Below are 24,202 nucleotides of genomic sequence, written 5' to 3' on the forward strand. Positions count from 1 at the left end.
CCCCCCCCCCGGGCATTTGTGAGACCCGTTAGCAAATGGGTGGTACTCACAAAAAGTAGGCGTGGGAGTGACGAACCTACACTACGAAAAAAACACGTCAAGGAACGCGAGGACTAAGACCTCCATGGTCTGCCGCCCATATAATAATTAATAAAATAACTGTTGCCCATATAATAATAATTAATAAAATAGTTCTAGAATCTAGTATAACATTTTATGTTATTTAACCGTCTCAAAAATATGTGCGACTGGACCTTCCATCAAGACCATCGTGGAACACCTGTGGTCTATGGTCTGAGGACCACCGGTTAAGAACCACTGCTTTTTAGAGTTAATATTGAACATGTCCCTATTTAAACTTCTAGATTATTAAAATTTAAAGTTTTCTATTTAATGTGGTGGAAAAATATTATATATGTGTAGAGTTATGTTTGCTGTTTATACATCATTAATAAAGCCCCATACATTAATAATAAATAAATAATTGTTTTATATAATTAATAATAAAGTAAGCGAAGGGCTGCTAAATTACTTACTGAAAAGCAGTGAAAGACTGTAGAAAGAAGGAAAAAATATGGAATCAATATGCCATACGAATCAATTTATTTTAGGATAAGGATCTTTTAGAAGTTGTGATACCAATGGTCATCAAATAACAAACTAACAAACTTACTTGTTGGAAATACAACAAATCCTCAGTATTTCAAAAACTGCGCGAGGTTCAAAATATCGCTGACTAAAAAATTGGTTAATCCTCACTCTGATGATAACTAGTATACATTTCCTAGATTTGAAGGCAATAAAAAAACACTAGACAATCATAAATATTTTATGTTATATTTCAAATTCCAAATCATCTTGTAGTGTATGTTCCCGTTTAACGACTGCTTAATAAAATATTTTATTTTTATTTTACGTCTTTGGATAAATTCTATTTATGTTCGGTTAATAGAAGGCTTTTATGGATGTTAAGATGATATCAAGATGTGAGATAAACCTCATGGATTAGTAATAAAACTGGAGAACTGGAAACGGGACCATTTGTCCAGCCTCAGCTGCTATGCGGCTGCGAAAGAAATGGCCCCACTGACTTAGAGTAATGCCTGGACCGTGCTTGGGGTCTGCAACTTGGCGCGGGCATTGTTTGACTTTGCCACCATTGGTGAAGGGTCAGCTATCCATCTCCTTGGTGTCAGCTCTGGATATTAACGTCTGACAGCTTTCTCGTCAACTCATTTCGTCAAGTGTCACTAACCAAACTGCGATAATCATCAAGATTTACCTATTGTAATTACAAAGTTGTGTAACATTTTTTCTCCCTAAATAACTCTCTTAAAGCTAAAAAGCTTTTTATTCATGCAAAATTACAAAAAAAATTTTCAGAATTGAAAATGTTCACTCCCAAGTTATGATTTGTACAACCAGCTCTATCTGATAGAACCTACGGCTCTATCTTTTAATAAAAATATAAATGAATAATTAATTAGTAGTAACATTTTTCTTTTAAGCAAAGAGTAGCTATAATACATGATATTTATGGTCTAGAAGAAATAAAAAGGGTGATGTTTTGTTACTGATTTGTGTACCCTGTAACACTCTTTTCATCGTTGTCTAGAGAAGGAGTTTATTTTCCATCCTTCAAAACCTTATAATATTCCACACGTATTTGTAATTTATTGGCTTGTAGCTGTTACATCTTCCACATCCTGGAAACGTTTTCCTCCTCCTAGCTCTAACCCCATTTTGTGTACATAAAAAACCCATGCTATTGATAAGGCATAGTCAAAGAAAACTATCGGAGATAAGTTGTGCATATCTCCCCATTTCATGTAAATAATAGTAACATGCTCCTTAACCTTGCTGTTGCATTTGTAACTTAGGAATAACACGTTTGTCGCTCTTTCTAATATATTTGCGGACATAATCGATGGAATCGTTTGTTTGATTTTGATGAAATTTTTAGGGCTTGTCTAAGTTAGTACTTAGTTTATACTCCATATCAATTTTATCAGATTCAGTCGATTACTTTCGCTTACGCATGCGTAGACGAATATTTCTTAGCCCAAATAGTGGGTATGCGAATGTATCTCCATCAGATACATTTGCTTAACAAATCGAGTATTTTTCTTGATATGCAAATTAAATAACATAAAAATCAGTGAAGACTAAAATGATTTTATTCTAACATATTTACAAGAACTACATGTTACTCTTACTATTACAGTGTGTCTCTCTTCTTACTTAGCTATCTAGTCTAGGAAATATATGTGTACACTTAAGAAGGGGGGTAGGAAGAATAGTGAAATAGGAGAAAGGGTTTGGACCAATCAGATAATTCAGGAAATTAGGCGGAGCCTAGGGAGCCTATGAAATTAGAAATAAATATCTGGGAGGGAGAAAAAGGCGTGACTAGAAACAGGGTGGCCAGGTTTCCAAGAAATTGGGCGTAAGGTACCATGACCTAAGGACTCGTGAGAACTGACTTACATGTGTTAAACATAAAATAGTTAGACTGATGCTAGTCCATTGTGAGATGACAGCTTGTACCTGCTTAAGTCAGTGTCTGTCGAAATGTGCCAGATGTCCATAGTTTATACTATATAGTTTATAATGATAGTCTGTTTATAATAATAGCTGTTAAATACTATAGCGTTCGTTAACTTGCATATTTACTCACCCTCTCGTGGATTTTATTCTGCAAATCTAAAGATGAAAGTTAGTAAAAATTGTATTGCAGACAATAATGGAATTGATCTCACTGAGGCACAAAATATTCTTCGATAGCACTCTTACACTGCACTAACCTACTTTTTCAGACAATTACACCAACAGGACGCTCACAAAGGTAGCCAACACACCTAAATTAGTACCATTCGTTTTTATTTGTTGTTATAAATATATATCTCACACGATTATAATTATTGCACTAGTGAGGATAGGGACAAATGTGTGCCAAGTACGTAGACCTGTATTGTGTACGCATCCATAAACCTATTTTTCAGTTTCCTCTTCTTTTATTTTTGAAAAAAAAAAATATTTCAGGGGATTTATATTTAGTGGATAATTACCTATATTTCAAGGTTAGTAGTTTATAGCTTCATAACAAAATCTACAGGATCAGTTATAGTTACAATATAACTGTGTCCATAAAGGTGTTTTCCCTATAACTACGCTGAAGTAGTTGGTGGAATCTGAAGAAATTAATTCCTCATTTTACACTAATCACCAACTCCAACGAGCCATTTTCGAAATAGAGTATAGGGCAAATATGTTCGCGCATGTGCAAGCGAAAGTAGTGGATGGAATATGATAAAATCGATATAGGACGAAATTGGTACCAACCAATTCCTAAAATGTCATCACAGTTGGAATAACAATGTTACCTGTCTTCAGTCAACCTTACCACAATTGCCTGCTGATAATTATTCAATGCAGGATTAAATGATTTGAGTACATTGTTAATCAGGTTGTTTCTCAAGAAACCATTTTTTTTTTCCATCTTGGGTACCATTCACTTATAACCACATTTGTTATTATTCCGATGTTTTAAATGAAATATAGAACATCCAATGATTTGTGTAAAAACAAAAACATTTCATTTTAAAGTTTTTGAGATTTAAACAAAAATTGAAGTTTTCATGTATGTGGCATCAGCTAATGGAATAAATACGAACAATCGAATTGAAATTCGGTCCTTGAAACTGATTAATATTAATAATATTCTGATGAGAGGAGGCTTTTAAAAAAATCTGTGACTGAGCAAAAGTCAAGAGCGACAGTGACATCAAAGACTGCCGCTTCCTCAAAGACAGTAAATAATCTATCAGCTATCGGGGAGGTCCTAAATGAGGAGGCTAATCAAAACTTCTTAGGCAATGTTCTTTGAAACAGGTTTCGGTTAATTAGTCTTCCAACTTATTCCAAACTTCTTTTCCAACACCTTGAAGAGGGAATTTGGAAATTCATGCCTGGAAGAATAAGTTACAGCTAATAATTCTGCGGCAATCTAAAGCCCCATGAAAGAAAAAAAAATCGTAAATTATATCTTGTCATATTAATAATTATTATAATATAAGTTTATTATATAATAATTATTATAAACACTTTATTCAGCAGTGTAGTGTATCCCAACTCTATTGGGTTGCCAATACATATATTATACATATGTGTATAACAACTAAGAATAGTTGAACTATTGTTTATTATTCTTATATTAAATAGGCATAAATATTAAAATATTGATAGTAATTGATATTTTTTTTCTTATTGTTTTATTTTATTAATCTGTTTTTTCCATTTTTTGTTTGTTATAAAGTTATTCTTTTTTTTCTCTCATGTCTTATCTAGTTCTCTCTCAGTATAATAAATAGTCAACATTTTAAATATAGAAAAAATACATGTATATATAAATTCCTACATATTTCATTGAAATCTAAAAAAAAAAAAATGAATATACGTTTATAAAAAAAAAAAAATAAGTGCAATTAAATAAAAGTTATAAATATATAAGTGATAAATATAACTAGTTCTAAATATTTAAAAATAAAGGGTAATAAATATAAAAATAACAATTATTAAAAATAATATATAAAAGTCGTATGAAGTGCGCCTCCGACTCAAGGCCAGGAGCTCCTTCACCCTTGATTGGCTGGTTGAATTTGTTATTGGTTGTATGTGTACTAATTGTAATGATAACTAAACGTAATTAACAGAAAAAAAAGCTATTGTATAATTTAAAGGTGGCCTAAATAGAACATTTATGATTGTTGATTAATTTTGATTAAGGTTCTATGGATTTAAATGAGCATATGAATGTTGATGATGACTGATGTGATGGTGAGAATTATTTAGAAAGATGTCGAGTTACTCCATGCTTCGGCTTATTTTTTAGTTTTCTAATTGTATTAATTTTGAAATTTAATACCAAAATATAAAATTGTCAGAGCTTTCACTCTAGACAGTAAAAGCTATTAAATTTAATAGCTATTAAATTTAATATTAATTATTAAATTTAAAACATTTTTTTTTTCAATTCACAGCATCTTTATTTCCTTGCCTATATAGTGGGCACTTGAGCCATCTTTTAATGCGGAATTTATTCGATTAAAATAAGTACATGTATTGAAATAGATTTATAATCTAACCCTTTCTTTGATACGATGTCAGTTTGTTGTCACATGGGTATCTACATCCATGAATCGAAAACACTGCGATGGAAGGTAATATGGTTTGATTAAATATATTTTGACTATTAAATTAGGTTTGTTAATTTTTGTAGATAAATGAATACTGTTAATATTTTTAATGCAAACCCGAAAATTTTAATTTTTTTTACAATGGGACAGCTGTGCGACCCTTAACTGCCCTACTAGCAGCTACCCACCCCTAGTAGAAACCAACCAATTAGAAAAATACAGGGATAAAGCTCAGCTGAGTTGTTGGGGTCTTGCAGCCCAGAAGAGAATTGCAGGGAGGTATAGAATTGTGGCGGAGAAGCAAGATTAGAGGAAGTGAGAAGAATGGAACCGTAAAGAAAACCAGGTTACTAGAAAAACTGAACCAGTATTCTCCAATAAGTATTAGTACTTGAAAAGCCAATGAGTTCATTTGAGTGGGTACATACAAAATAGTAAGGGTATACCAAATTCAGTATCCTCAATTCCAAATGCTCAATTTTATTTTTAATTATCGTTACTACATATTTTTACTTATAAGTTTGATTACTTCAATTATTCTCTATTGCTAAATTTCTAAATAAAAATAGTGCCTTTTTAAAGCATGGGATTGATTGACTAATATACCCTATATTGCCAATTGGTAAACATGATATATTTGTAAAATACATCCAATATTGAACAAACTTATTTCCATCAACTCTACCACAGCATGAGGTCTCTAATTTTTTTTATAAATAGATAATAAATTTCTCATTCTATCGGTTCCCATCAGAAATCAATAAAAATATAATAGATAATAAATAAGTTAAATTAGAGATAAAATCATGCTGTTTTTGGAACCCCTATCCACCTTACAGTAGTCTATTATGTCTGGTAATTATTTCTATTATGATTTGTAAATTATTTTTATCAGAGATTAAACATTATTATTAAAAACTTTATTATACATAGTAGTGATTTTGTTTGTTATTTTACGTTTTTGTTTTATTATTATTATATTTATATATCTTATTACTTTTTTCTCCTATATTTCTTTTTTTTTTTATATTACTTTCCTTTTTTCTCTAAAAATGTTCTTTTTGCTAACACAATACATTTTTTTCTTTATTAAATATATCTAATGTAGATATATCATCAAATAATCAGATAATCAAATATAATTATAAAAAGGCAATGTTTTTTTGTTTTTGTTTAATGCCGTAAAACATCACTACTCATCTATACCATTAATATTTTATTTATTTTTACTTACGTTTGTTGTTTTTTTTAATGTATTTATTTATTGTTTTTGATATTTAATTTTTTGTCTGTTTCGCGTTATATTTGTGACAGTAAGCCCTTTTATTTATAAACTGAAATAATAATTTTATTATAGTATCGTCGGACTGTAAGTGTTTTTTTTTTAATATCCGGGTTTAATCTTAAGCTATTGAGGTGTAACATGAAATATGGGCAATCCTGGATGATATGCCTAATTGCCAAATTGTCAAAACGCAATGTAGTTTCGTACATGGGTAATTAAATTTAAATTTAATGTTTAACTAGAATTTAAAAAATACTACTTAATGAATATTTATACTAGCATACAAGGAAATGAACACATTACAATAATAGTTATATTTAAAAAAATTAAGTCTAGATTCCTCAAAACCTATTAAATACCTACCCAAATTTATGCATTTTTGTTATTCATAAAACAAACAAAAAAATTAATATTGCAAACTCCTTGCGAAAACATCAATACAACATAGGTTTGTTCCGTCTCTAATGATACCAAATATGCAATATAAACCTGTTGATAATGTTAAAAATATTTGTGTTGACAGATTCGTAAGAACTTGCTTCATCATCATGAACCGAAATGTAAGAGAGCAGTCAGATAACAACGGAGCTGTGGCAATAAATCCGGACCCTAGCCCTGAAACAAAAGCTTTAGAGTACAGAGCTCTCTAATTAATCCACGGGCTGGGTCTAATGAAGCGCGTCGGGAGGGGAGGTCCCGTCAGGGTCCAAGTATTTTTCGCTTACCTAATGTGGAACAGTCGACCCTCCCAGTTCGCCACAATGTACACACAATCCGGGCCCGGTCGTCACTCCCTCCACTATTTGGAGAAGTTACGTTAATTACCAGGCTTTTTCGGTCTGTTCCGAGGAAATCCTATTGAACCAATGAAGTTTAGTATTACACTATAGATTACATTGAAACTTCAATATACAGCACACCTGTAGGGAAAATAATTTTGTCCATTATATGGTGGTGGTCGTTAAAAAGGGATAAATATAAAAAGAGCATAAATATGAAAAATAATAGAATTATGTAAATTTAAGCTGTGATACATCGTAGCCCCAAAAATTCAACTGTATCTTTTATTTATAATTTAAAAAAAAATCAATGTGTCATTTTAGTGAAATTTTGCCTCAATCATCTTTTAAAAAAATCAATGTGTCATTTTAGTGAAATTTTGCCTCAATCATTATTTTCAAAGAATACTTATATAATTTTTAACAATATTGAAAATTATTTCGCAATGTTTCTAGAGCAACCGTATTTTTTTTTTTTTTAATGCCATAAAAATGTTTTTATTTAGTAGCTACTGCTCCTAAACTACATAGGAAAATTATTGAACTAATTATGTAGGTGAATTAAAAAAAAAAGTCAATTTTCCTTTTTATTTATCTTAATAAGAAATATTATTTCTAAATAACGAATATTTTCTTAGTGATTTCAGATAAGAATTGATTTGTAACCAGGCAACGAAATAATATTTACGTACCTTAAATACGAGGGACGTCACGGCAGTGCGAGTTGGGGAGCAGGTCCCAAAGTGCGCTCAGTTTGGAACGTTGTGGGTTCAATTCCCACCTATTCCAGTCATTCATTTTTCGGCAGGTCCAATGAATGAATCTCGACACTCCCACCTTGGTTACGGCGGCAGGGTAGCCACCAGGGTTTGGCAAAAAGGACCACTAGGCCCACTTGCCGGACTTGTTCCCGCAACCAAATACAAGTACCTTAAATACGTAATGGATAATTTTTTTACAAAACAAATTTTCGTTAAAGGCCTAATATAATGCACTAATAACTTTTTTTCATAATAAATACACCATAAATTTAATTCTGGAATCGTGAGTTTGTGGATACATATCGATGACTTTTGTTCATTATGAAAAGTGCCTACGGATAATAAAATTGGTGCCCGCGTACGGAGTTGAGGAGTTGCGTTATTTCTTATCCTTTTATGTTAACCATTAACTTCTCTTACGACAGAGCTAGTTCAAATGTATTTTTTTGATCGGGACCTCAGTTAAATTTTTGTCAAGAGGGTTTTCTGTAGTTTAAGGTAAAGTTCCATCGTAATTTTAATACAATTATTTGCTGGGTTTGATACAGAGGGAATGAAAAACTTTGAGGCTGTTCTGAGTTCTAGGTTGCTGCATCTTTTTATTATGAATTAAATTTTATTTTAATTTCACTATAAAATCGACTGATTAGAATTATTCTTTAAAAACATGTCGTCTTTATCAATTAGCTTGAACATCTTTATGCTAGAAGTTGAATGTTTTTGACAAAATCAAATCTCCAAAAGTAGAAATAATTGACAGGTGCAACTCTATCTACTTCGTGAATGGTCCATTACAACCCCCAGCAGATTGAATATCGCTAATAGAACCTGCCACATATAAGCGGTCAAGCGGGAAGCGGGATGCAGTGCAATATGGACATGGCCATAGGCTACTTCCATATATTTACAAGGTGAAATAAACCATGTATTTTGTATACAGTTACAGTTCCAGGGATATGAATATATGATGTAATATATCGTCACTTAAGCTGTATCGAAACTCGGAAAATAAAAAATAAAAAAAAAATTAATTTAATGCTTTATACTATAGATATTGAAAGGAGGTTTGGATAGATTACATTATATAGGCGTCCTATTAAACTATTGTTGATATGAGATGCTTGATAGAATGATCCGTTTATTTCTTATTGTTTTCTAAACTATTGAACGATTGTTAATGATTAATAATAATTGTTGTTGTTAGTTTTTTTTAAGCCATTCACTTTCAGGAAGGTTTTATTTCCTAATCTTATCTTTTCTTTGTGGTCTAATTTTCGGCTTATAATACTTTGTTGTTGTCTTCTTTATTTTTTAAAATTCTAATTCTGTATACTCTCCCACTGCAGTCAGTGAAAAGACTTGGTTTCTTTTTCATTTAGTACCTAATACTGATACATCATCCATGAATTAGAGGCATTTTTTCGTAATTCTTAAGTGTACACCACCCAGTTGGATAATATTGAGAAAAGACAGTCTCCTTAGCAAACTCCGGAATTCACACTGAAGGCTTCAGTCATCTCTCCTTGCACCAACACTCTATATTAGAAATATTTATATATAATATTTTACAACCCCTTGTTAGTCATACTAACTTGCCTGGGAATCCCATTTCCGACATTACTGATTTTCCAAAGACAGTTTGGCCGATCTATTATAAACATGGTGGGGGTCAAGTTTTCATTTCATAAGTTCACTACAGAAATGAAAATCGATACCCAGGCCGGATCCGAACCGGCCCCGCTGTAGTCACGAAGCAGTTATTGCTGACGCTCCAATTCCCTCGCCTATGAACGTCCTTAGATTGAGTTTATGCATATAGTTCCCCTTCTCATCTTTCCTCAAATATCTGCTTCTGGTTAAATATCTGAGCTCTTAACCACTTCAAAGTCTCGCTTGGTGATTGTCTATGAATATAAATTTTAATTAATTGTATCTTTCTGAGATAATACAAGTAATGTGGAAAAATAAACTTAAAAATTCCATGAAATTTAAATAGTACAAAGCTGCTTTTTTTTTTTTTTTTTTTTTTTTTTTTTCGGCCAAGACTCCCAATTAGAGTCCTATACTGCTTAACCATGGTTGGGGGTCAAAGTTTTTCATTTTTTGGGACCACCACTCAATGAAAAAAGTCAACGCTCCAGGCCGGATTCGAACCGGCACCACCAATAGACATCAAATTGGTAAGAGTGTGTCTTAACCACTGAGCTACAAGCGGCCCATAAAGCTGATTTTAAACTTTATTTTAGTATTTATGGTACATAAAATTGAAAAAGAGCTTTATTGTATTTAAACGACTTACTCTTAGATCTCTAAGAGCTTTAATGTTTTATTTTTATTTTGTTATTATATTGTATTGTATTTTGGTGGAATACCGAATAATACATATAGTGTTGAGTTATAACCATATTAATGATTTGTTTTCTTAATACAATAAACTCAAATAGTGCTTAATAGATCAAAGTTTAAAAACTGCTTAATATGAAATTTCTTTGGTTTTTCAGGTTTAGGATCTGATTTAATTTATATTTTATATAAAATTTTACTTGATATTTATTTAATCAGTTGTTGTATATAGTTCTGTATTTTGAATCAGCTCTATACAAAATTATATGAACAACATTATCAAAATATTTGTTAATTATTGGAAATGCGACATTTTTTGTTGTAGCGACGTTTATTTTTCACCTGACTGTACTTCAAAATAACATCATTAAAGTGTTGAATGTTTTGTCCAACATTGGATCAGCTATACAAGCTCCCCGAGGTAGAGGCCCCTGAATTGTTATCTTAAATTATGTAGAAGCAATTTACCACGGTCCTTAAAAACAAACTTCAGCGTTTTTACAAAACTTGTCTTGATTGTTTTGTAATACTTCGAATAAATGAATAGACGTCCAAGCTAACTACAGTTAAAAATAATAATATTCCTTATAAAACAAATACTTAGTTTTCACGGAGAAGAAACCTTTTAAAAATCAGAACAGTACTAATTTCAATATTTTAAAATATTTATGTAAGCCAGAGTAAAAAGTTGATATATTAACTTAATTTTCTCTTTTTTTTATTTTTTACGCAAAATCTAGAAGTAAATTTTGGATTGAAGATCCTGATACGACCCTTATTCATGAATGAACCATTGATAAATATCGTATCCATGGCAACTTTAGTTATTATTTTCAACTATAGCTAATTTTTTACCAACTCTGATCCTGAGAATGTGAGTTTATGTATCTTAGAGTATGTAACTGTATCAGTTTTAAGTGAATTATACTTCATGAAGGCATATAGTTTTGTGGAGATATATATTATCATACTGTGTCTCAAATACTAATAGCCTTAATTTTTAAATGGTTATGTTTTTTTAGTGTTATTTTTTAATGATTTTTAAATACATATGGCTATAATCCATACATAGGGCATTGTAAGTTGCATAAACATTTTGAATAATAAGTTTATGTGATTTAATTTTTTTTTTTTAATTTTTTTTATTCTTTTAGACAATTTGACTATCTATGGTATTGTCACATATAAACTACATAAAATATGAATAGTTTATATGTAATAACCCTCATTGTGCTTCAATATTACTACTGCATTGAAACAATTCAACATGACTGACCTGTCAAAGTGTGGTAAAAGATTTTTTAGGGGTGAAACAAAGTTGATATTATTAGTTTTTAGCACCTCGAACACTAAATAAATTTTCAAAAAAGTCAAAACTAAATATTTTAGCCCAAAATTTTCGGCTTTTATTACTGACTTAACTGTAGTGTAGAGCTCTATAATCTACACTAGAAGGCACAAAACGAATCTAATTAAAACAATTAGAGCCAAAGATGAAAAATAAAATTTCATTATTTGAAACTAACATTTTAGCCCTATAATAGCATTAAATCTAAATTTTGTTAATGTTGGTTAAAATAGGAGATATTCAGCTTTTCAGCGATTTCATGAACGTAGGGATTGGATAAAATGCAGAGGAATCATAAACGATTATATGAAAAATTATCACCGGAATAAAAACTAAATCAATTTTCTAATTTTTTATTTCTATGGAAAATGGTATTTGAGGGTTTCAGACGACGCTAAAAACAAATATGATATGCTTTTTCCAAAAAAACAAAACAAAAATTGCTGATTTTATTTTTATTGAATAAAACATATTGAATAGAATCATTAATACATTTTTTTCTTATTCTTCAGAAAGAGGCAAATCGATTGGCATATAACAACTTTATGAGCTACCAGCGAAAAATGCTTAATTTTGTGAATAACTTTTTTTTACCGTAAAAATTGGGGCAGCCTATAATCTTCTTGGGTAAATCCTGAAAAATCACAATCGGATGAATACTATATATGACAATGCATATATTGAGAATATATGCTGATATGCCATGTTAATTTTTACTTATTAGATTTATTAAATTCTAATAAATCATAATTTTTTTAATGAATATTAATAAAAAAGCTACTCAATAAAAAGAAAAAATAATTGTTGTAATTAATAAGTTGTAAAAAAATTAAAATAAATACACATAAACAATAAACATTAAATAAATATACAATTAATATACTTGGTTAAAAAATACATCTACAATAAACAAATTTTCTATATACAAAATAGGTTTCAAGTTTGTTTTTTTATGCTTGTCTAATGATCTATGTGTGATTCATATGTGGTTGTATCTTTTTAGTGATGTTTTGTCATAATCTCCTATTTCTTGTTAGAGTTGAATTTTCGGAAACGTATTTAGATTTGTAGAAATAAAGTAATAAAGGTATTCTGCCAAGTTTCAATTTAAAAAAATAATTTTTAGAAAGTTAGTTTCAAATAAGTTAGTTAAATTAGGAATGTCAAAAGAGTAAGGAAGAAAACTATAAAATTACTCTTTATGCAGAAATTATTGGTATTTTCATCGTTTAATAAAGAGTATAATTGTTGATTTTGCAGTCATACATTCGTTGTACCCTACTTAACATTTTGAAGTATTAGTATGCGTCATAATTTTGCATATCTGCGTCATCTTTCCCATCCTGTTCCAAGATGTCAAGGAACTCCTATTACATTCCATGAATGGTCCTAGTCTCAGGTGGCTTATTGAATATTTCATTTCGGGCTCTACAGTAAATCTCACTAGATTAAATTATTTTCCGACTCTCTGGTTAATAATTAAGGTAAAAAAACGTTGAATAGAATCTACGAATCTGTAAGATACCTTTATTTCTTCCAGATGACAAAAATAATGTAGAATTATAATTAAATGATTATCATTGTGAGTAATAAGCTCAACAATTTGTGGATGGATAGTGTTGGAATTTAATTGACGGTAGTGAACACTAAATTTATTTAAATTAAATTTACATTCATTAACACATCTTCATTCCGATTTTTTTTAATAAAAATCCACCTTCAATACCGAAACCAAATATAATCCAGAAAGCGAAGTTATGAAAACAAAATTTAATATTGACTTTTTTTTCTGTCAAATTATTCAACCTAAATAAATTAGAATGTATCACCCATTTCTTTTTGTTAATAATAATTTAAAATTCATGTGCTGCAATAATGGTAATTGTTATGGTAGAGTGTGATCTTGAACAAATTACCTCTTTGGACAACAGTTGTTCTAAAAACAATACTTCCTTATGAAGTATTGAACCCCTGACCTTTCAAGTGTTGTAGGGGTATATGTTGTTGGTTTTTACATACATGTATAAATTATTCTTCGAATAAACATAGGTAAAAATATTTAATTAAAAAAGATGATTGATGTTATAATGGACTGGAAGATTCCAACCATTAGCGAATCTAGTGGAAGGCGCAGGGAGCAATTTCTTCCCGACTTAAAGAAAAACAAATTAATTTTTAGATTGATTTTATATTATATGCTCTATATGTTTATCCTAAAATAAAGTTGCAGTGATATACAAAATACAATTTGAATTCCATATTTTAAATGTTTTTATTCCCTTAAGCAAAATTAAAACCGTTAGTTTTCGAATCCAAGTTCTTCAAGCCAAGAAGTGAAAATGAACAGCAATAAAAAATTAGGCGTAGAAAAAAAAAATTAGAAAAATCATATTACCTCTCTTTTCGTTTAGTCGATCAGTTTCTTCTTAAAGACATCTAACTTGGAATGAGGTACGGTCATTAGTCTTTTTAGTCTGTTGATGTGGGATGAGCTGCATTTTTTCTGTGCATGTGTGATATTTTCTTTTGTTTCTTGTTGATGCCTGAATTGATGAAATGTTGAGTGCTGTGTGTTTGGCCGTCATTTATGAGATCTAATCTATAAGCATATAAAAGTATCTAATACTTTTGATAGGATTATCCCGATTGACTTCTAACAAGTAATTTACTTCTATTTCAGATCTTTGATTCTCTTATATTGCATAATGGTCATCGGACCTCGAGAGCAATAGGAAAGATCCATGCGTTATTCAATAACCAGTTCATGCTAAAATATTATAACTCTAGTTTACCCCTGCGAGATATCGCATTAGATCTGTCTCCTTCTTCTCTCTAACTGATTCGAAAAATAAGCGATATCATGCTCATTTCTATAAAAAATACAATATTATCCATAAAGCATATTTAACGCACATAATTGATAAAACTTCATACTTCCTTGAGCTTGAATTGTTCCAAAAGATTCACTGCATCTTGTCGAATAATTTCAGCCAATTAAAATCTGTACCACCACAACCCATGAAGGGTTCTTTGTAAGGAAGTACTGTTACTAGAATAACGGTTGTGAAAGGAATCACGCTCGACCGCCATATTTTTACCTAATTAAGGGTACCCAATTTATGAGGCAGGGTCGCCCTCAGTTGAGCTTCAGAACCCACAGTGTTGACTCACGGCTACAGTGTAACAGAAAACTATTTTCGGCCTAGCCGGATTCGAATCCGGATCCATGAAGTTAGTAGCATCGCGCCTTACCACGGTGCTACTATGTTCCTCCAGCTCGTTCGCACAATAGTCACTTAGGAAAAAAATTGTGACGAGTGTCCCACGGTTCTAGAAGCTAACTTTAGAATGACCCTACTTAATTAGAGCGCTATTTAAAAAATGTTCCATTTATATGTTAATTGTTTATTAATTTATTAATTGTTTTGGATTTGAAACATAAGACTCAATATATGTCCCAAAGGAACGTACTTGGGTATTGATGTCCCTGAAATCATTAAAATCCAATATGCACCAATTAGCCGACTTAACTCTGCCAGAGTTTTGTTATCTCTCAGTTATTTATAATTACTTTTAATACATCATTCGTCAAAACCCAACGCTTCTAAGAGACGGAAAAAGGATCGGTGCTACCATAATATAGGTATGTGAGTTTGTTGAAAGGTGTTTTAAAGAGGATTCAAAATATTTGTGTATAACATAATGTATAAATATCATGGAATTCTTGACAAGAGAATATGTACATGGTGTTATAATTTGAAGTAACCAGAGAATGCTTGTTTCAGATGAGGTAGTGGAGGAAGCCAACCTCTGGCACGTTCTGTCGGAGAAAGTAACTCATATCACATCATCTATCATTCCAAATAACAAGACTGAGCAGCCAATGTGAGTCCATATAAATATTATTAATCATAAAGTATTATTTTAAGTATATTACTTTCATAGTAGCTTCTGAGAACTTAATCAAGTATCTATCGCAATCATAGATCGTATGAGTATGTAGTTTCTTCGGAAAACATACTAAACTCTAATCTTATCAGTTTCTTCACAAACGATGCAAGCAATCTTGACCTATTTCTCAACAAGAACTTGGTTGTTTTCCTCAACTGCTATTAAAAAAAACTCGTGTTTCGAACTTTTGTAATATTATTGAAAGTTTCTTATTGCAACTAGGTCACTCTTGAACGGGAAGCAATCCAAAGGAGTCAGATCGCTTATATGTTGTTTGGAGGACCTTTTTTTATTTTTTTTTTATTTTATTAAGAGTCATTTTGTGCCAGATAAAATATATCCGGATAAGCAACTAAAGTTTTACAGTTTTTGAACTTTAATCATGAAGTTTTATGTTTAAGAGCGACTCTTAAAAAGTATTTAGGAACAGAACATAGCATAGCAAAGATGTGAAATCTTTTATTTTATTTTCCTGAGCTCTTATAAAGGAAAATGAATCGAAACTTACGAATTTCGCTAAGAAATTCCTCTGCTGATTTTCCTTCCTACTAATAATTTCTTGTGCCTTTAATTTGTTTGAATGACTAACTCCAATATTCAGAAATGGTTTAATATTTTCCTTCTGCAAAAGTATAGCAGAAATACAAATGATTTATATTTTGCTCTTAACCTTCTTTTAATGTTAAATTATTATAGAATTAATATTGAAAATTCTAAGAATGGTTTTAAGGAGTTAGGCATCCTGTCAACTAATTGACTAATATATAGGTTGAATTTTTTTTAAAAATATTTATTTATTGCTATTTCCAACTGTACATTATAAAACATTTAGTAAATCTGATAGTTAAGTTAAATTGGAGTGTTACAGGCGTGTAGAGAAACTACCGATTGGTAGCACTCTAATGACATTTTACATTAGCTGGCCTCGTGGCCATCTTCTTTTCAGGCGCAGGTTGAAATTTAACTATGTAAAAACAAGGGTGACGCAAAGTCAAGTATTATGACATCTTTTGTTTATACGTTTCTCTTAATTATTCATTACTTTCTTGTAAATATATAACAATAAGTCTATAATACTTCCCTTATTTCCAGAAATGTGTTCTCAAATTAAAAAAAAAAAAATAGTTTTCCTGTTATCTCCTTATGTTAGTTATCTAATCCTTTCACATTTCATTACTTATAAAAATTCGGAATGGTCAATTATTTCTAAAAAAAAAAAAATTAAAATTAAACGTACTTTAGCTATTTTGAAAAAATCGGGATTTAAGTCCTTTAAAGCTATACACTGCATAAGTACTCAAGGGCAATCTGGCTACTTTTATCCTTATTGGTTCAATATTAGTAATGAATCATATAACAGTTTTTGTATTGTAGTTTTACGGAAACCGCATGACAAAGTGTGAATCGACATCAGATATTTTATTTACAGGTATTTTTTATATATTTTTGTCATATATTGGTTTTTTACCGCTTCTACATAGATATGAGAAACCATTAATTCAATCAATAATCCAATGTTCAATATTTTTTTTAAAGGACGGTAAAAATGAATCTTACCTTATTTTTCTTGCAATTGAAAGGAAATCAATTATACGCAAAGATATAAGAATTGAACTAAATCATGGTATAAATGAAAAAACAAGTCAAAACAAATAGAATAACATCTGCAATGATATAAATTGAATTATAAATATTTATAAAGAAAAGGAAAGCTATGAATTTATGTCAGTAAATGTTATAGTACAACCCACATGGCCTATCAACCCTTAGTATCTATAAAACATGGGTACACCAAAACGAGATTAGATTTCCTTAAGGGGTAGTTAAACACCCTTAGAAACTAAGGGAATCTAAGAAAGATTACAAATAATCAAATTAAAGGTTTATAATCTTATTTCTAGCTCGTAAAATATTAGGTGCTGCCACCCGGAAAAAAAAAATTAATAATTCTATAAGTATGAGACCGCTGATTGATATTAACTATTCCATATACTAAAAACTAACAGCTTATATAACACAATATGATTTATAAAAATGATAAGGAAGGAATAAGCAATAAGTCCTCTATTCTATATTCATTTTTAGGATTATAAAAAGAAAAAAAATATTAAAATATACTATTTTCTGCAATCTGGTCTTAAGTTGAATTCTAAATGAGCCATTACTGTTTAGAATAAACACTGAGACGGTTGAAACAATAACCGACAAAGGCGAAAGTTTACTTTTTGTACTCGAAATTGGCTCCCAATAACAGAGAGTGTTTTCAGTGGCTTCCCTAAGGACGGAATAAATGGCGCCCTGCAAAATCCCAACCCCATAGTCTTTAACTGCTAAAGCTCAGCCCTCCTCGTCTCTAAATGCTAGTAATTATAGAATGAATTTAAAGAGCTCCCATCCTTCTTGGTAGTAGTTTTTTATTTAACGCCGCATCCTAAGCAATTTCACTTCTAAATAGGGATGTAAATATAGGAGTCCTGCCTGACAGTTACAGGCGTAGGATCATAACACTTAAGATACTGTCTTGATAGTCTTTTATATTATTGTGCTTTGTGGTTCTTAGTACTTTGAGCCCTTATCATTTGTGTTTGAAAACATTTAAATGAAATATTTTTTTTAATGAGGTGTTAATACTCAACCGCAGATTAATGTGAGTAGAAGACGGTCGGGTGTGCGGTCAGCAAATAAACAAAACTTAATCATTTGTGCCTACATTTAGACCTGAATTTCAGGCCTTCACGAAGGGCGCTTAGGCAGAGGTTCTGTCCAAAGGTCCCTGATGAAGGTCTAGAGACAGAATCTTCTGCCTAAGCGATCTTGATGTTGGCCTGAAATTCTGGAAGAAACATCGGCACAAACAAGTACGTTCTGTTTATTTGCTGACCGCACACCCGACCCTCTTCTGTAATTTTTTTTTTTAATACACTTGGATGAAATTTAGAAAGTACAAGTCCAAGACTAGAGATAGAATATATGTATCGATGTTTTGGAAACATAAAATAAAAAATATATCAAGTCGAGTTTTCAGATGAATTTCACAGAAACCAAATCCTACAAACTCTCGATCGAAATTTGGCTCACATAGGCAACTGAAAAAGGCATGACCCTCTCCACAACTAAAGATGTCAAGCATGTTGAGTAGACATATTTTTAATTTGATTGTAATAATCGATTGGTGTGATTGTCTTATACAAATAACCTCCCATCTCAGGCTTGTAACAATTTTATTGTTTGTATTGAGACTTAGTCAGGTATTTTTTTATGTTTAATCTTTTTTTTTTAACTACTTCTTGTTTTCGTTTAATGAAGTAAAATATCAATGGTCATCAATACCATTAATTTCTTATTCATTTTTTGGTTCTTGTGCATCATTATTTTTATTTTTTTTAATTTTATATATATATTATTTTTCGTCCGTTTGATGTTTTATTTTTGACAGTAAATCTTTTGATTTTCAAGTGAACTGAAGTACTAATTTTATTGTTTTATCATCGCCTCTAAGGGTTTTTGAAATATTCGGGTTTAATCCTAAGCCATTGAGCTGTGACGTGAAATATGGACACACTTGAAGATATGGCTAATTTTTTTTTTTTTCAGGAACCGGTTAGCAAGGACGACACGAATATCATTTTCGATTCATCCTCACACCTTCCGCCTTTCTTCTACTCCAATACTCTTTCATCCTCCTGGACTGTTCCTTCCGCTCTTCCTCAGTCCATTTTCTCCCTTGCCTCTCCTTCTTCCCCACAAGAACCCCACCCTATCTTAGTTTATTCCCAAAATGCTCTCTATCCAAGCAGTATTCATCCGTTATTTTACTTTTATAGCTACAGACTTTGTTGAAAATTTTATTATTTAGTCTCACATTTTTCATTCTGACATTGTGCTCGCTAAATTTTAGTTCAAGTACCACATCAAATAGTATCAGTGATAGGCCGTCGCCTTGCCTCGGCCCCGGTGATAATATTAATATATTAAATTAATTAATTAACTAATTAACAACGAATATTTATTGCATAACGATTAATATTTATTATTGCATAACGATGAAGTTTAATCTGTTTTTATTACATATAGATAATTGACCTTTGGCGAATTTGAAAGAGATTTTATTTGGGCAAACAAAAAAAAGAAAAAACTATTTTTCTTCTTGACCGCATTCCTGAACACCTCTTTTAAAGTTTTTTTTCTGTTTTAAACAGTTTCTAGAGACCTTTTTTATGTAAAGCTTAAAATATATTTCTTATCTATTGAAATAATAATTAACTCGCGAATCAGTATACGCGAAAGAAAACATCTATGACTAATAGGTAGGTTAAAATAAAAATCCAAGATAGGTTATATTTTACAATACAGCTGTTGACTCTATATGGAGAAGAAACGGTTACCCTTCCTTAGAAATAACCTATTCGCTTTTGTCCCACTCACTAGATCCTTCCTTAACTTGATGGCCTATACACAAATATAATCCCATTAAGATGTAACATTAAGACGGTATCGTCATTTATAGAATTTTTTGTAATAAGAAAAAGTAGGTTGTTTTACTGTAAATTGTTTTCATCAGACTAATTCTAATGGAAAAATGTTTTAAGCCACTCTTTCATTGTCTAACAAAAAAGAATATCTTGATTCGAAAGATCATTTCACTAAGAAAGATTTTGTTCTCATTTCGTATTATCCTCTTTATTCTTGTTGCTTTAAATTCATTTTTATTATTTATGAGATTAAGCTAGAATCTCTCAAGGAACTTGGGACGTTTTAGCAAGAGCTAACAACCTCCATCCATGAATCATATAAAGAGAAGAGATTTGCATCGAGAACAACAGCGTTATATGGTTTAATTTACATTTTTTTTCCTTTCGTGAAGATGGGACATCTAAAAATGTTGGCTGGTTCCCGTTCCTCTGGGATTTGACGAAATAAATTCCAAAGCGAGGGAGGCCTATATAAAGAGGGCGCCAGTTAATATTCATGAGGCAGTGAAAAAGGGTGCCTGAAAGAAAGGGACCTGTGCGCTGATTCTCGCCAAGGCGGCAAAATTGAATCAAATCAAATTGGCGGGGAAGCCGGTCCCCAGTCAGTGCCATTAGTATCCTAGCAAAGCGGGGGTTAAGTGAACACCCCTCTTTCCCACCTCCGCCCGATCAAATGGGATCTATTTCTGTGTTGTTGCTAAATTGAGAATATCCTTTCAAAGCGTCTTCCTTTATCTAGTGGAAATTGGGTTTCATGTCATTTAACTGTTGATAATTCAGTAAAGGTATAACTTGTACTACGACACCGTGAAAGCGCCGAAAGCGAAGTCTACATTATCAGGATTTTTAATTTTATTTATTTTTAAAAGTGAAACTTATTATAGTAAAGCCCTCAAAAGATTGTTTCCTGATACATACTTAACACTAGGTGATAACCATTGTTTTTCTGATCATATCCTAGGAGGGATGCTAAACCTGAATCAAGTACATTATAGTTTTTTTTTTTTATTTATGTGCACGAAACGGTATGACTTCAATATTATATTGGTTTATTATATTTTTTAATGTATAAATACGAACTAAAGAATAGCTATTCGGTGTAGAAAAACGAATAGGGAAAAGGATTCCAAACTGTAGGTTCACCAGAAAAATGTATACATTTATAGTCATACATAAAAAAACACGACACGTTCCATAAAAATCTCACTGTTTGCTTAATCCGCTCTAAGATATTAGCTGTAATGTTTTCCCATCCAGTGATTAATTTTAAATCCAAACCACCAACCACAGTGGTATATTTGGCTCCAATTAAAAATATAAAATTGATTTTTCTTACTTGACAATGATTTTCAAAAAATAATCATAAAAGAACTATATGTGTTTTTCTGAGACTATTGTTTTTTAATATTAAAACTACATTAATAACTAGTTCCTCAGACAGAAATTAATACAGAGAAACGCTGAGAAGTATTAAAAAAAAAACTTTGTTTGAAAAATTAGAGAAAACAAAATTTCGTTTTATAGAGGTATTGAAAGAAGCTTCAACCCTATATTAGTTAGCTAATAGATTCTTAAAATAGTCATACATTGTAGATCATACCTTGATGATGATTAGCTACAATAGAAATATATTAATGAAAATTCTACGACAGTAGGAACAAGGGTTACGAGCGCGTAGAGGCCTAGGAACGTAGACATCATAAGTTGATCTTCCAATGTCTTTTTTGCAAGTCGTGTTCGCACGACGGGTCTGGTTCAGGTAGCTTCAATACTCCAATGATCTAGCTACTGAATTAGAATACCGTATGTACTGGAAGTTTACCAAAATACCTGTGCCACGCACAATGGTGGAAAGTGTGGAAACCCCTCCCCCCCCAAAAAAAAAGAATAAAATGTGTTAAATCATGCTGATAAATGTGATTTCTTACACTCAAATACATTTCACCGTCTCATTGGTACTCCTATCAAACAATATTTGTGTCCCGTAGACCTAATCTTACAGAAGTTATTTCGGCATTCGGAAAAGGTGAGTTTTTAATAGTTCATCTAATTGTTGTTTTCAACTATCCAACAAAAATATATACAACTAGCCAACGAAAGTTAATGTATAAATTGTAGTTTTTCAAAAATAGGATTGTTTCTTGAATTTTTTTTTCTAAATTTCTTCGGCGACTTCCAATTTAATAGTGGGAAAATTCGTTTTTGCACATTTTTGAAAAAATAGAAAACCTTTGTCGTCAGACTATTTCCCCATAAAAGTGTACATGTTGGAGCAACGTTTGTGTAAGATCATTGACCTATTGAGACGTTCGAAGTCAGGGGGCCTTCTTAGAAGGTCCCTTGTAATTTGACTATTTAATTTGACTATTATTTATATAAAAATAATAGTCAAATTAAGTACTATAAACCAGAATAACATTTTATTTATGAAAAAAAAATTTTTAATCAAGGAAAAAATATTTTATTTATTTTTTTACGCCTAAGAATATTAAATTATTAAGAAAACAAAACAATAACAATAAATGCATTCCATTGAATTCAGCACCCTGAATAAAATGAGAATTAAAGAAGATTAAACAATTTAGAAATTATAGCAAATAAATCACCAACACTGGCTCCCAAAGCCACTCAAAACAAAGAACCACGTAAGCTACTTTTTGGTTAAATAAACTAAATATGTATATTTTTTCTTGTTTTTTATTTGACGGTAAATTTGTATTCACTTATTTATACATGGAAAATTTATTCTTTAAAAAAATAAATAAATAAAATTTCTTTCTTCATTCTTTCTTGATTTATTCTGTCATTTTATATGGGACGACGTGCTGCTAATTTTTATCCAACCAGCTTCCAATGCAGACTAGCTACTTAATGCATCGTCTATGCAACAGTTCAGGCTGTGGTAATTATTTGGTATGTCGCAGGGACCAATACAACTAGTAAAAAAAAGAAGTTTTGAATTCCAAGTCTTTGTTGAAGCTGAGTTATAGAGGGAAACAAAATGAAATTCAGCTACATTTCACGTATATTATTATATTTCCTATTATCCTATTCTAAAAGTAGTAACATTAATTGGATAGAGCTAGTTGAGTGTTCTCAAAGACACTCACTTCCAGAACTCCAGAGAACTGTTCCAGTTTAATTAGCCCTGGAAGGACAAAGGAGAGGAATAATTACGAAATGAGGAGCTCATTTTTATGCGGCAGTAAAGGGAATCCCCAAGAAAAGGCCCCCTCTTACTAGAATTCGCTGCCGGCACTGATTCAAAGGCAAGTAAATACTAATTGATTTTTTAGATAGGCACTTGCAGGTGCCTATCGATTTATCTTATCTTTATCAGTCGACTCAGTATTTTTGTTTCTAATATTAAAGAAATAGAATAACGAATTTTAGTGGTATTCATGTACCTTAACGACTGAGCATAGTTTTCCCATATTATGTGATTTTTTATTTCGTTTTTATTACATAAAACTAAATAAAACATCAGTTTTTAGAACTTTTATCATCTGATAGTATAAATGTCGTTTTCGTCTAAACTATCGATTCTGAACTAATGCTAAGTTATTAATGTATTATTAATTAGAAAATATCTAAAAAATATTAGTCAATCAAAATTTATAATAAGTGATGAAGGCATTATTTTAATATTGAGACATAAAATAAATATCTTAATAAAAAATATTATATGAGGAAAAGATGGATGGGGGATGCGGTCAGAAAATAACAGAAATAAGTTGAAATAACTTCTTTAATAGTCCCAACCTTTCGTATCGTATTTTTAAAATCTTAGCCTGGCCGTTCGCGGCGCGGAGCTTACTTGGCTGTCGGATTTGCTTCTAGCAGGTGCGTTTTATGTTTTATACTCTTTTTTCCGAACTTTCTTTTACCCCCCCCCTCCTTCTCTATTCTTTTCTTAATTTTCCTCACCCACATTATTAGTTATGTTCACCATATTTTATTATGTTGTTGTTGTTGTTGTTGATTGCTGCTTAAAGGGGTAAAACCCTCTGGTCATCAACGCCTATGGGATGATAAAAGTAAAAAAAAAAATAATAAAATAAATAAATA

The 24,202-nt window shown here is 31.0% G+C and overlaps 1 protein-coding gene across 1 annotated transcript in view; it reads left to right on the forward strand.

The window, feature by feature from the left end:
• Positions 1–24,202, forward strand: part of LOC136796394 (uncharacterized) — a 315,963-nt gene that overhangs the window by 267,886 nt on the left and 23,875 nt on the right. Inside the window, exon 3 of the mRNA XM_067050019.1 lies at positions 15,497–15,596. Coding sequence (XP_066906120.1) covers positions 15,497–15,596 — 100 coding nt within the window. The remainder of the gene's footprint in view (positions 1–15,496; positions 15,597–24,202) is intronic.

Source organism: Halyomorpha halys, unplaced genomic scaffold (assembly GCF_000696795.3).
Source record: "Halyomorpha halys isolate HHAL.00 unplaced genomic scaffold, Hhal_1.1 Scaffold126.1, whole genome shotgun sequence".
Taxonomy (NCBI): Eukaryota; Metazoa; Arthropoda; class Insecta; order Hemiptera; family Pentatomidae; genus Halyomorpha; species Halyomorpha halys.